The 13,497-nt window shown below is 34.9% G+C and overlaps 1 protein-coding gene across 1 annotated transcript in view; it reads left to right on the forward strand.

Annotated features, from left to right (window-relative positions):
- Positions 1 to 10,796, forward strand: part of TSPAN13 (tetraspanin 13) — a 28,855-nt gene extending 18,059 nt beyond the window's left edge. Inside the window, exons 2-6 of the mRNA XM_063100434.1 lie at positions 2,241 to 2,408; positions 3,107 to 3,187; positions 3,830 to 3,943; positions 4,980 to 5,093; positions 9,604 to 10,796. Of these exons, the coding sequence (XP_062956504.1) occupies positions 2,241 to 2,408; positions 3,107 to 3,187; positions 3,830 to 3,943; positions 4,980 to 5,093; positions 9,604 to 9,678 (552 nt within the window). The 3' untranslated portion in view covers positions 9,679 to 10,796. The remainder of the gene's footprint in view (positions 1 to 2,240; positions 2,409 to 3,106; positions 3,188 to 3,829; positions 3,944 to 4,979; positions 5,094 to 9,603) is intronic.
- Positions 10,797 to 13,497: the final 2,701 nt, after the last annotated feature.

Consider the following 13,497-nt stretch of genomic DNA (forward strand, 5'->3'; position numbering starts at 1 on the left):
GGACTTGATGTTGGCAGGGTGGGATGATTAGTCTTATGTGTCAACTTGGCTAGGCTGTGGTGCCCAGTTGTTTGGCGAAATGCCAGTCTAGATGCTGCTGTGAAGGCATTTTGTAGATGTGACAAACATTTACCATCAGCTGAGTTGAGGTGAGTTAGATTATGCTCCATGATGTGGGTGAGCCTTATCCAACCAGTTGCAGACCTTAAGAGCAAAGACTGAAGTTTCCTGAGGAAGAAGGAATTCTGCCTGGGTGTCTAGCCTGCTGGTCTGCTCTACAAATTTCTGACTTTGCCAGTCACGACAATCACGTGAGCCGATTCTTTAAAATCTGTCTCTGTCTCATTAATTCTCGACAGATAGGTATAGGTGTAGAATATTTCTTATTGGTTCTGTTGCTCTGGAAACAGACACAGCAAGCTGCTCCAGTGTGTTGCAAACGTGGACAGTGAGGATGCTAAGCACAGCCCTCTCTTCTCTCTTCTCACCTCCTCCAGGCTTCTGCCTTTTACAGCTTGTGTAAAGAAATGTGTGATATTTGGACAGCACAAGTCAGAAATAAGCTCACTTGTGAAGGGGCAGAGGCCTTTTTCTCAGCCCAGGGTTGTTTGAAGTTGTGAGAATGTGAGTGGGTATGATAAGCATGAGACAGAAGCAAATGGGCGTGCTGATAAGGAGCAAAATGAGAAAATGAGAGGGACTAGACAAATTTCTCGGGGCCAAAATTTGTGAGAATATTTCCCTCTGAAAACAAAAGCTTTCTGTGCATACCAGCTGCAGTGGAGACCACCAAGTTATATAACTGCATTAACTTGGTTCTGTCTTGCCTACAGATGGCTTCTTTTTACTCTCAAGTTTTGTCTCTGGCAAAAATAAAAAAATACTTTGGATAAAATTACATTTTACCTGTATAAAAGTGGAAGAAAGAAAAAGAAAAAAAAAATACAAATAGATGCTCAATATTTAGCAGTTTTGCTTGCATCCCTACATATGTAAGAAGTTTTATATACCAGTAAGTGTAAAATTCGTTTAATAAACTATTGTTCTGCATATGATAAATTACACATTTGAGCAGAAAAAAGATCCACTTGAGTAAATGGTGATTTATATTTATATTTCTAAACAGAGCTTATCAGGCTTTTAAATGGTACCAAAATATGTATTTTTTATATTTTGATTCTTTCTAACAAGTTGTTCCAGGAAGTGTTGAACTCACGATTGAACTGGCTGTGTCTCCTTTCTGCCCGCAGCCTCTCCGCCTTCTCCTCCCTGATACCTATTTAAGCTATATCTTCTAATTAATTAGTTATTGTCTTTATGTGGCATACCGTTTATTTAAGTGTTATTTTAAAGAAGTAATTGTAACTGAATTTTCTAGGTCATAACTATATATTCTACTTATTCACCTGGTGTTGTGTTATGAAAATGTAAATAAAATGATTAGACTATAAAATAATTTCTTCTTGCTTAGCATGCCATTTCATTCTAAATAGCTAAAATCTCTTATACTCTTTTTATCCTGCTAAAAGTTTTAGTGGTCTCTCCAAATATGAACTCTAGTAGACTAATAATGATATTGAAAGCAATTTATTTCAGCAACAATTCTGTGAGCAATTTTTGAGTGTTCTCCGGGGCCTGGTCCTGTGATAGGTGCTGGGGATATGGGATATACAGAGGTGAAAAGATGGGGGTCCTCATGACTTTCTTTCATCTCCTGCAGAAACAGGCTTGGAAATAGAATGTGGGTGTGACAGCAGTAAGAGTGGAACCATATTCAAGAAACGGAGATTGTTCAGATAAGGGAGGGATTAATTCAGTCTGTAGGGGACCAGGAAGGCTTCACAGAGGAGGTTACAGTCCAACTGGGCTTTGAAGGAAAGTGAGTGATTTCCATGGGAAGAGATCAGTATGTTGGATTGAGATGAATCGGCTTCTAGAAGTTTTACATGTGCTCTTACTTCAAAAGCTTAAGTAGCATGCATTTGGATTTAGTAAACCAGATCTGAAACTCCATGATAATTTTATAGGTTATTGTTAGTCTTTTTTTAAAGCATGACTGAAGATTAATATAATTTGTTAAAACAGTGCTATCTACTGAGATCTTGTGTGTATTCTAGTATTAACACTTGTTTGTAAGGTATTGAGTAGGTGCCTAAAAAATGTTCTTAATATTATATAAGCTGACTCTTTCTCCCTTTTCTCTCTCTTTTCCCTGCCCCCCCCCCCTGTTGTTTTTGCAGTTGGTTAGTCTGTTGCTAATTGGAATTGCTGCGTGGGGCATTGGCTTTGGGCTGATTTCCAGTCTCCGGGTGGTCGGCGTGGTCATTGCGGTGGGCATCTTCTTGTTCCTGATTGCATTAGTGGGGCTGATCGGAGCCGTGAAACACCATCAGGTGTTGCTATTTTTTGTATCCTTTTTTAAAATCAGGGTTTTTTTTAACCCCAGTTGGGTAAAGTTCTTACTCATTATTGATTACTACTTTGACAGCTACAACTAATTTAATATTATCATTAGGAAATTAGTTGCCAGAAATCAACTCCTAGAAAGCTCTATGCATATTTGTACATTCAATATTAGGCACATTTCTTAAATTTATTGTATTTTTACATATTTCCACTTTCTCCTTGTCACATCATAAAGAATATATTTTGCAAGGTCAGTATCATTCTACTTATGTATTACAAATTCAGATTTAAAGTGAATTGATTCAGTGACTTCTAGGCCCTTTCTAGCATATCAGTATTTGGCTGGGAAGTTCAGTGTTTTTTTTTTTTTTTTTTTGGGTGGGCTTTATATTAAGAAAATTTACATGCTTTCATGTATACTTATTTCCTATTTTATATTTATAAGAATTTTTATTTCATTTTGAATGAAATTCAAGTGGATTTGTTTTTCATTATCATTATCACTAGACTTTTTCTCTATAAACTTGTAGCTACAGTGTATTATCATAATAATAATTATGTGTATTCTTTCTGAACTTTCTGTAAGTGTCATCTGTTCTGTTTTCTGGGCGAATTGCTTCTATTACATTCTTAAGTTGTCAGTACCTCTGTTTTATGCTATTTCGAGAGTACTTAGAGCTATCCTTAACTTTCCACCCAGTATATGATTATTCTCTTACTTGTATTTATTGTTCAGTTTTCTGTATCTTGTGCTTGTTTAGCCCTGAATCAGGAACAGCAGGTAAGCGAAGACTTTTTCCTTCTACTTTATTATACCACATAGCATGAGTATGAAAAAAGGGAGAGAAATATTGAATTATAAAATAATTTTTTCTTGCTCAGAATGCCATTTTACCATGAATAGCTAAGCTCTCTTGTTCCTGATTGCATTAGTGGGGCTAATTGGAGCCAGACACCATCAGGTGTTGCTATTTTTTGTATCCTTTCAATAGGATTTTGTTTTCACTGGGTAAAAAGTGCTACTGCTAAAAGATGTTCACCCAGTCTTCTCCCACCATTATGCAATGAAATATTTACTCCAGAATATTTGTAGTTCCATTCTAGCAACTCTTTTCAGATTCTAATTTGTAGAGAAATATGGTTTCTGTCTTGGGGCAACAGAAAGGTTGTCTTGTTACACCCTGAGAACTGAGCCTTTGAACCAAGTGCTTCTTTTAAATGGCATGTAAAAATTAAGACCTTTTTTTTCCTTAGGATAGAAATAGCACCTTAATTTTCGTTGTTGATTGAGAGATAAGCCTTTGAAAAATTTTAATGGTCTTATAAATTAGGCACACTCAGTACTAAAAGATATAGGCTCTAGCTTTATACATTTTAGGCAGCAGTGATACATTTTATTGTATATATTAAATACATTTTCTAGGGTCAGCTTTTGGAGGTTGGTTGGAACAATACAGCAAGTGCTCGGAATGACATCCAGAGAAATTTAAACTGCTGTGGGTTCCGAAGTTTTAACCCAAATGACACCTGTCAGGCTGTAAGTACAAAATATAAAATATTTTTTGGAAATGTATTACACACTGTTGAGTAATGATTGTAGAAGAAATGGACTTTCTGATGCTGAATTGTATTTCACAATTGTTTTACATATACTTGTATTTCCATAGAAACTATTATATCGTTTGCTTGTTCTCAAATATCCATTCCTAAGAGTGCTGAAAATTTTAGGGTCCTGCCGGACACAGACGCTTTTGATTTATTGTCCCTAATTGCTTCCCTTATTCTTGTAGAACAAGTTGTGAAAGAGAAATAACCATACATCAGTTTACATGTGTTTATATTTGGGGGAAATGCCTATTACCACCTCTCTGAGCCCTGAGCCAGGTATTCCCTCAATGAGGCCTCTTTTGTAGTATTGTCTCCTCATAGGAGTCTGTATTAGTTTTCCATTGCTATGTAACACATTATCACAAAGTTAGTGGCTTAAAACTATACCCATTTATCAGCTCACAGTTTCTATGAGTCAGGAGTCTGGGTATGACTTAGCTGGGTCCTCTGCTCAGGGTCTTATCAGGCTGAAATGAAGGTGTCAGCTGGGGCTGCCATCTCACCTGAGGCTCGCAGTTCTCTACGAAGCTCAGTGGTTGTTGGCAGAATTTAATTCCTTGCGGTTGTAGGACTGAGCCCCTTTTTTCTTGCTGGCTGTTTTCTGGAGGTCTCTCTCAACAACTAGAAGCTGCTCTCAGGTCCTAACTATGCGGCCCTCTCACAACATGGCAGATCCAAGTCAGCATGAGAATCTCTCCCTTCTGTTATGATGGGGTCTTATGGAACACAGCATAAACATGAGAGTGACTATCCCATCAAATATACATGTTCCACCCACACTCAAGGGGAGGAATCATATAGGGCATGTACACTGGGGGCAGGAATCTTAGAAATTTGCACACTATAAAACCAAGTTCCCAAATTGTATATAATACCCCCAGACAGGAATATTTTGCGTGTGCAGTTTTTAAATGCTCATTATAAATGTACTTTGAAATAAAAGTTCTTATCTTTAATTGGTACAGAGCTGTGTTAAAAGTGGCCACCCGTGCTCATTGTGTGCTCCGATAATAGGAAAATATGCTGGAGAGGTTTTGAGATTTGTTGGTGGCATTGGCCTCTTCTTCAGTTTTACAGAGGTATGTGCAAATAACTCAGTGTTTTTCCTCCAGGGATTGCTGTTTTGTACGGCAAAGGGCATGGCATTTCGCCTTAGCGTGGCATTTAGTTTTTGGAATGTGTCAATGGATAGTTTTATTGAGAAACAGCATTGTAAATGGAGGAACCTTGGCTTGCAATCAGAACACACACTAGCACTAACTTTAGCACAGGGTGAAATGTTTGATCTGTTTCCTTTTATGTAAAGTCTAATGAACTAATGAAATGGGATTGGACTGGATTATCTCTGGGCTCTCTTCTATTTCTAGTTATATGAAAAACTATAATTTTAATTTTGGGAAAGGTAAGTCATTCACATTGTTTAATATATGTGTTAATATAAAATACATACAGTACATAAAGATGTACTTTTAAAAATTGCCTTCCAACACTCTCTTCCATTCCCCTCTGTTCCTAGCCTTTCAAAACCTATAGGTAACCACTGTTATTAATTTTTATATATATTTATATTATATTAATATGTTTATTATAATTAATACATTTTTATATAGTATATATGTCTATAAGCAAAACCACACGTATTATTTGATAATTTTTAAGGGATGCCAGTTCTTTCCTCATTGTCTTTATTAAACTCTCAGTATCTATGGACATATTTTGATGCTTCTGAATTGGCAATATTTATCAAGATAAAATTTTTTTAACTCATAAATTCCACTTATACAATTTTATTTCATGGAGATAATTGTATAACTGTGTAAATTGAATACTCAAGAATGTCTGTTGTTTATGACAGCAAACCTTTGGGCCACCTTGTGTTTCTCAACAATTTGCTGGTTAAATTAAGGTATAACACACAGGAGCAAATCGTTAAGGAATGGACTTAGGAGCTGTACCATCTGGGTTGGAAACCTAGTGTCACTGCTTATTAGTTATGTGACCTTGGGCAAGTTGCTTAAGTTTTCTATGCTTCTATTTCCTCATATGTATAAATAGAGATAATAATAAATTGCCCTGCTTTGTAGGGTTGTTGTCATGATTAAAAGAATTAGTACATATGAAACTTGTAATCCTTAGACTAGTGCGTGAACATGGCAGGTGCTGTGTTTTAGCTGTCATTTTGTAGCCATTAATTAATTATAGATATATTAGTAACCATATTATGCCCTATTAAAAAAAAAAAAGAAAATGAGACCTATATTATTGTTGTGGTCAGTTGTCCACGTCATACTCCTGCTTTAAACAGATAATGGAATAACAAGTATAGAATAACTCTTTTAAGATTGTGCATATAGCTCTAGAAATATATGGTAGGCTATTTGTAAGAGTGAGCATGTATCTTTAAAAGAAAATCAGAAAAATCCTAAGTGTTTTGTATGGTTGGAGTTTAATCTGTTGGACAATTAATTTTTCATTCAGTAGGTCATTATAATAAATAATTCCATGACCAACTTCCTTGTACCTATTTTTGTATCTGTATTCTCTAGCTCTTTTCCTTTGAATATATTTCTAGATGTAAAATATGACACAGTTTAAGGATATTTTAAAAGATTTTAGTAAATATTGTCACATTGCCTTCTGTGGAGAGTCTACCAACTTTTGATTCAAGCACTAACTCTAGATATTTTTATTATAAAAAATATTTGACAGTTTTATAGGTTAAAAATAGTACTGCAATTCTATTTGCTCTTTTGAAAAAGTGGCTAGTGAATTTAACCACACATTCCTATGTTTTTTGATTGTTTATGTTTCTTCTTTTTTGATTTGCCTTTTTTACTTTTGGCTTAGGCCCTTTGGATTGCATGTAACAAACTCAGCACAGCATATGCAAAACAGGGACTTTTAATAAGAATACCAGAGTGGCCTCAGAGGGTGGGATGCATGTGAAAACCATAGCCCAAAGCTGGGCCTCATGACCCAGGCTGAGCCCTTTCCTTTTTCTTTCTTCCTTTCTCTCCTCTTTAACCCCCTTCCTTTTTCCCCCGCTTTCACTAATTCCTCACTATTTTTTTCTGTGTATTTGCTTTTTTTCTTTGGCATTTACCCAGCTTTTTTTTATGACTTTTTTTTTTTTTTTTAATTTAAAGGAGATTTTACTTTTCATGTAGTCATCTATCACTTTTTTCCCTGGATAGTCTATCCCTTTGATTTTATGCTTAGAAAAGCCTTTCTCATTTTGATATTTTGTGTGTGTATTTATCATATATTTTATTCTAATTTAGTTTCAATTTTTGCCCTCAAGAATGAAAAATCCACATTTAGATGTTATTAGTAAAGTGGGGGAGAAAAGACCAAGCTTAATATTCATTTTTTAAAAGAAGTTTCCCCATACTCTGGTTTCTCTTCAGATCGTATAAATCTTTCGCCTTTTTTTAAAAGAAGTTTCCCCTGATGTTCTTCCTTCTCTGACTATTTCATTTCACTTTTTTCCAGGAATGAGCTATTTGACTTGTGGGTTGGTTTTGACGTTGATTCAAGAAAATTCATATATAGCTTGAAAATAATTTAGTGCATTTCTCCTTTTTTTTTCTTTAATAAACATGAACTTTTGTCAACATCTTCCATGCCATTAGCTACAAAGGTTGATTTAATGTATGTTATATTCACAACAGTTTTTATTATATCACCAAACATTTAAAATCTAGTTGTTACAAGTTACATGATATGTAACATTGTAACACTTAAAAAATATAAAGTATAAAAATATAAAAAAATATGAAAACTTAAAAAATATATAGATAGAGAAAAACTGGAATGAGGGATCCCTATGCACTCATCAGCCAGATTCAGCAGTTATCAGAATTTTGCCACATGGTTTCTTTCATAAAGTATTCTTCGTGTGTTTGATAAATACATTTATTTCCCCCCACCTCCTTTCAGACAGACTCCGAAGGAGACTTTCCACTTCTTCAAATTAGGCTTACCTCTCCTGATTCAACCCACAAACCATAGTTCCATCAGCCCATACATGTTGTAGCTATAAACATTGCCAGTCATGAATTTTATAGTAATTTGTAGATTATTATTGTGGTCCGTGGAGAAAATGTGTGACTTACAAAATTCTCTAGAATTATTTTGGGCAAATGAGTGGCTATGAAGTCAAATAAATGAAATATTGATGCAGACATAAAGTGGGAAATATGGTTTGAAATTCATTTTGTTCCATTAAAATTGTATATCCCGTTAGGTCTAAAATGTTAGAAGTTTTGATGATTTATAATAAATCAGCTTTGAAATAGCAGAAACACATTTCTTAATTTTAGAAAAGCTATATTGGTAAACAATTTAATGGGCTTGGTGTGGGAAATTGTTCAATAACAACTTAATCATTTTTCTGAAATAATAGGCTCCTCCCCACTTAAGAGGTAGGAAATATAACATGTTTTATGACCTGTGTTGGAAAATTTATTTATTGTAAGATTTTTGGCTATTCCTTATTTTTTACTTAACTCAGTTTCTGAATTATCAAAATATATGTTATTTTAGCTATTTAGACTATTCAGTGTTTGTATTAGTTTCCTATTGCTGCTGTAATAAGTTACCACAAACTTAGTTGCTTAAAACAACACAAATTTATTGTTTTACGGTTCTGGAGATCAAAAACTTAAAATAAAGGCTCCTTCTGGAAGCCTGGCTCTTAGCCCCTTTTTCCATGTTCAAAGCCAGTGGGGTGGCATCTTCTCCCTCTTACTCTTCTTCTCTTTGCTTTTGTCATTACACTGTCTTCTCTCCATATCTCTGACTTTGTCCTTCCTGCTTCCCTCTTATCACGATCCCATGATTACATCATTGAGTCCACCTGGTAATCTCCATGTCTCAAGATCTTTTTGTTTTTTATTTTAACTTCTCGATATACATTGTAGTTGATTTTCATAACCCTTTACCCATTTCGCTTCCCCCTCCCTCTCTCCCCTCCCCCCCCCATCATATCTGTTCACTTGTCTTAATAAGTTCAAGGAATTGCTGTGATTTTTGTGTCTTCTCCCCCCCCATTTGTTTGTGTTTTTAATTTATTTTTAGCTCCCATAAATAAGTGAGAACATGTGGTATTTCTCTGTGTCTGACTTGTTTCACTTAATATAATTTTCTCTAAGTCCATGCATGTTGTTGTGAATGGATGGACATTTGGGTTGGTTCCAACTCTTGGCTATTGTAAATAGTGCTGCAATAAACATGGGAGTACAGGTATCCCTTTGGCATGATTTCCATTCCTCTGGGTATCTGTCTCAAGATCTTTAACTTAATGATACCTGCCAAATCCCTATTACCCTGTAATGTAACACATTCCCAGGTTTTGGGGATTATGACATGGACATCCCTGGGGGGCAGTCATTCAGCTACCACAGTGTTAGTTTTTATTAGGGCCTCTCATTTGGTTTGCTTACTCCATTTCAAAAAGAAAAAGAAATCTCTCCCCTTAGAACAAAAAATGCAAGTGATTCAGAGGTTCCAGAGCTATTTTATGGATAAACTGAATAAATATACGCAAATGTTACTTTCTTTTTCTTCTTTTATTTTCTTGCATTCCAGATCCTGGGTGTTTGGCTGACCTACAGATACAGGAACCAGAAAGATCCTCGTGCTAATCCCAGTGCATTCCTTTGATGAGAAGAAAAGGAAAATCATATCGTGATCTTGTTCATGTTCTCTAATTTTATGTTAAGCTAATTTGCCCATTAAATGAAAGAAACAGTATGTGAAAAATTACATTGTTGACAGTGGAATTACATATTTTTACTCTTACGTTTCTCTGTTATTCCTTTTATGTTGTTTTCACTCATTGCTGAAAAAAATTTGAAACTTGTGGTCTCCTCTGATCCTCAGGGGTACCTGTAATCTGCTGTATTCACAGTGTCTGCCACTGTCCACTGTGGCCTTTCTTAGCATTTTTACCTGCAGAAAAACTTTGTATGGCCCTATTATGTTGGTCATATTGTGAATATAAATATACAGCTTATTGGAATAATTGTATGTAGCACTGTGCTGTGTAGATAGTTCCTACTGGAAAAACAGTTGAAGTTTATTAAAGCCAGAAAGTATGAGATTCTGTTAAGTTCAAAAAGAGAAATCCAAATTCCCAATATGTTTGTCTTTTTTAGGAAAGATGATGTGTTGTGGTAAAAAGTGTTGATATAAAAGTGATAATTTAGTTCTAGTAGCTTTTATGATTACATCAGTGTATTCTAGAAACAGCAATGTCTTTAGGAAATTGTGATTTAGTTTTTGCCTTTTTAGATAAGTACAAAGAGAAGCGGTCTCATGAAATGCTCTAATGTATAATATTTACCATCAGCCTTCAAAATGAAATGAGTTTGTGAAATTCAGAAAGTGTATCTTTATAATCTTGATATTCCTTTATAATAATCTGAAGTCCAAGAGAGTACATTTTTAAACAGGTTACTATTAATGCATTGGCCCACGTAGCAAAAAGATTTGATTGTCTTAAAAATCATTAAATACCTTTTTTCATGAAATTTCTCAGTGCTGTAAAAAAGCAACTTGTCAAATCCAAGCATATTTGAATGTAATCTCCCACAATTTGAAATCGAAGTGCTGTAGTATTGTGGTTCTGTATATTATGTTAAAAAATTAAAGGATGGAAACCTTTCTTTGTGTATGTATGTTTGAATTAAAAGAAAGTAATGGAAGAACTGGTAAATGAATTAAATGCGGTAGAGTTTTTTTCTTTCTGCTTTAGGTTCTCCTTGACTGACTTAGAACTGGATATTGCTCTTATAGTATATAATCAAGCACTAATGTCTATTGTAGCCATTTCCAAATCCTTTCTTGAAGTGTTTCAGTGGTTAATATTATCTTCATGGTGAGAAAAGTTTTTTATTTTTATATTTTTTATTTTTATTTTTTCAGGATAATTAGTGTGTATTCAACATTACAAGATGTAATCATTTTTATGTCCAATTTTTCGCTAACTTCCTTTCCCCTTTCCCACCTCTGCTGGCCTCAGTTCTGTTTTCTTCTTTTGAAAGTTCAACAAATTGTTATAATCATCGTATCTTTATTTATTTAGCTCTCTCTTATGATTGAGGACATAGTATTTCTCTTTCTGTGCCTGGCTTATTTCACTTAACATAATTTTCTCTTACTTTATCCATGTTGCTGCAAATGGCAGAATTTCACTCTTCTTTATGGCAGAGTAGTATTATATATATATATACCACATTTTCCTTATCCAGTTGTCCATTGATGGACATTTAGGTAGGTCGTTCCATCTCTTGGCTATTGTAAATAGACCTGAGATAAGCATGGGAGTGTAGGTATCCCTTCGACATCATGATTTCTATTCCTTTCAGTATATACCCAGCAGTGGGATTGCTGTATCATAGTGCAATTCTATCTGTAGTTATTTGAGAAACCTCCATAATGTTTTCCTTAATGGCTGCACCAATTTCCAGTCCCGACAACCGTGTGGGAGGATTCCCAAGAAAGGTTTTTTAAGAGAAGTCATACATATTTATTTGGGAAAAATATATAAGTTCTTTACCATTACCAAAACTTACTATTTCTTGTCCTAGGTGGCATGTGGATTCTATCAGTAATTGTCTTGATAGGTTTTAAACCAAGAAAGAGGGCAAATTGTTGATCTGTTGAATTTTAGAGCATTTTGTTAGGTAGGTCACTTCCATGACTCTGTGACAGTTGCTAATTTTCTAGGAAAACAAAGTTGTGCCATTCCCATAATGTCATGTTGAGCTCCGGGACAGTCCTAACAGTGTTCCCACTTGTACCATAAGATGAGATTGTAAGTGACACATGAAGGGAGATTTTTGAATTCTATCTTCCTGTAAGGCATTTTGTGTTTTCCTTGTTTGTTTTGTTACATTTTGAAATTCCCATAAGTTTCTGGAATCTCCTAATGTAATACTTTTCTTGGTACAAATGATTATATGTGGAAAGGGCTATTCCATAGAGAACCAGCCCATACCTTGCTTTGTGCTCTACTTGCAATGGCCTTATTGAGGTCAACCCAGTTTGTTTTATGCATCATCTGAAGGTAAGTGATGCATCCTGGAAATTCTAACACAGAGAGCTCTCTTTTCTGTTCATATATGTCTTGACTGATGTCACCTTGCCTCAAGTGTATTACTTGAAAAGCAGAGTGCAAAGAGAACAACTATCAGCGTATCAGCTATCAGAAATCTAAACACACTTGTGAAAGTAGCCTGATGCTAACAAATTCATTTAATGCTACTCAAGCTTCATGAAATTGAGTTAATTAAATTAGGATTTTAAATCTTTATGGCTAAGAAAAAATATTTGTATCTAAACTATTGAATAAAACAAATATATAAAGCTATTACCTAAGAGGATGTTAAGATTTTAATAAGATGAGTTCATGAAAAATCAGGGTCTGGTAAAGATGAATTTTTAGGGCCACTAAATTATAGGTTTATAAGAATGGGTAATAACTGATGATTAGCCACTCCAGGAATATACATTTTTAAGCACCAAGTCAATTAATCTAGGCTTTCAATTCTCTCAGGCAGATCTGAAGATGAAAGATTACCCAGACTCTTCTATGACATTTCCTGTGATCTTTGTATCTAGGTGCAGAGATATAGCCCCCATTCCCTAATGTATCATAATATCTACTGGAAAGTCCTCTTGAATAGGTTCATCCTGAATCCCAAATGGCCCTGCTATGAGTCTGAAGAGGTCAGGCTGATCCCAGGACTACAGGAGGGCCACTGCCTGAGTGCACAGAAATGCTGCTGCAAACGTGGCATCAGAGGAGGTGAGTTTCAGGTCAGGATCTGTCCCCAAGTTACAACCAATGGCTGAAAGGCAAACCAAGACACTAGATCTCCTCTCTTCCAAACCTAGCATTTCTTTTAAAAGGAACCATACTACTTTAAAAAAAAAAAAAAAAAATCTCTGATTCCTGTTTACATATTTCATTTGGAGGAATGTTCTTTGGAACATTTGCCCAGTCAACCTTTATGTTAAAGGTGAAATTTTAGCTAGAGAATATAATTCTAATACAAAGGTAAAAAGGTGGGGTTAGAATTTCTAAAATCTGAGCTCATTGTGGCTTAAATTTTTCTCAGATACTCTGTTACTTAAGCAACAATGTGTTCAGTATGAAAACCAGTTTTGCATGTTCAACCGAAGTAATTTGCTGCTGAATGGAACCTTTCAGAGACAGAAAGGAAACTAGTGGTGTGGCTTTTAGTTCTTAGTTTCCTAGAGCCAAGTTTTTCTAAATATTTATCTAACCTTAAGTTTATTCTTTTTTTTGAAAATACACTAAATACATGAAATGATTTCACTTTTAAGCTGAGGAAGTTACAATCACATTTCTACAGAGTATTTTATAGGAGAAAAGCACTTGTATACATTGCGATTTTATGAATAGTTATTCATATGTGAATTGTTTTATTAGGATGACAAAGTTAAAGACTAACT

This window comes from Cynocephalus volans, chromosome 6 (assembly GCF_027409185.1).
Source record: "Cynocephalus volans isolate mCynVol1 chromosome 6, mCynVol1.pri, whole genome shotgun sequence".
Lineage (NCBI taxonomy): Eukaryota > Metazoa > Chordata > Mammalia > Dermoptera > Cynocephalidae > Cynocephalus > Cynocephalus volans.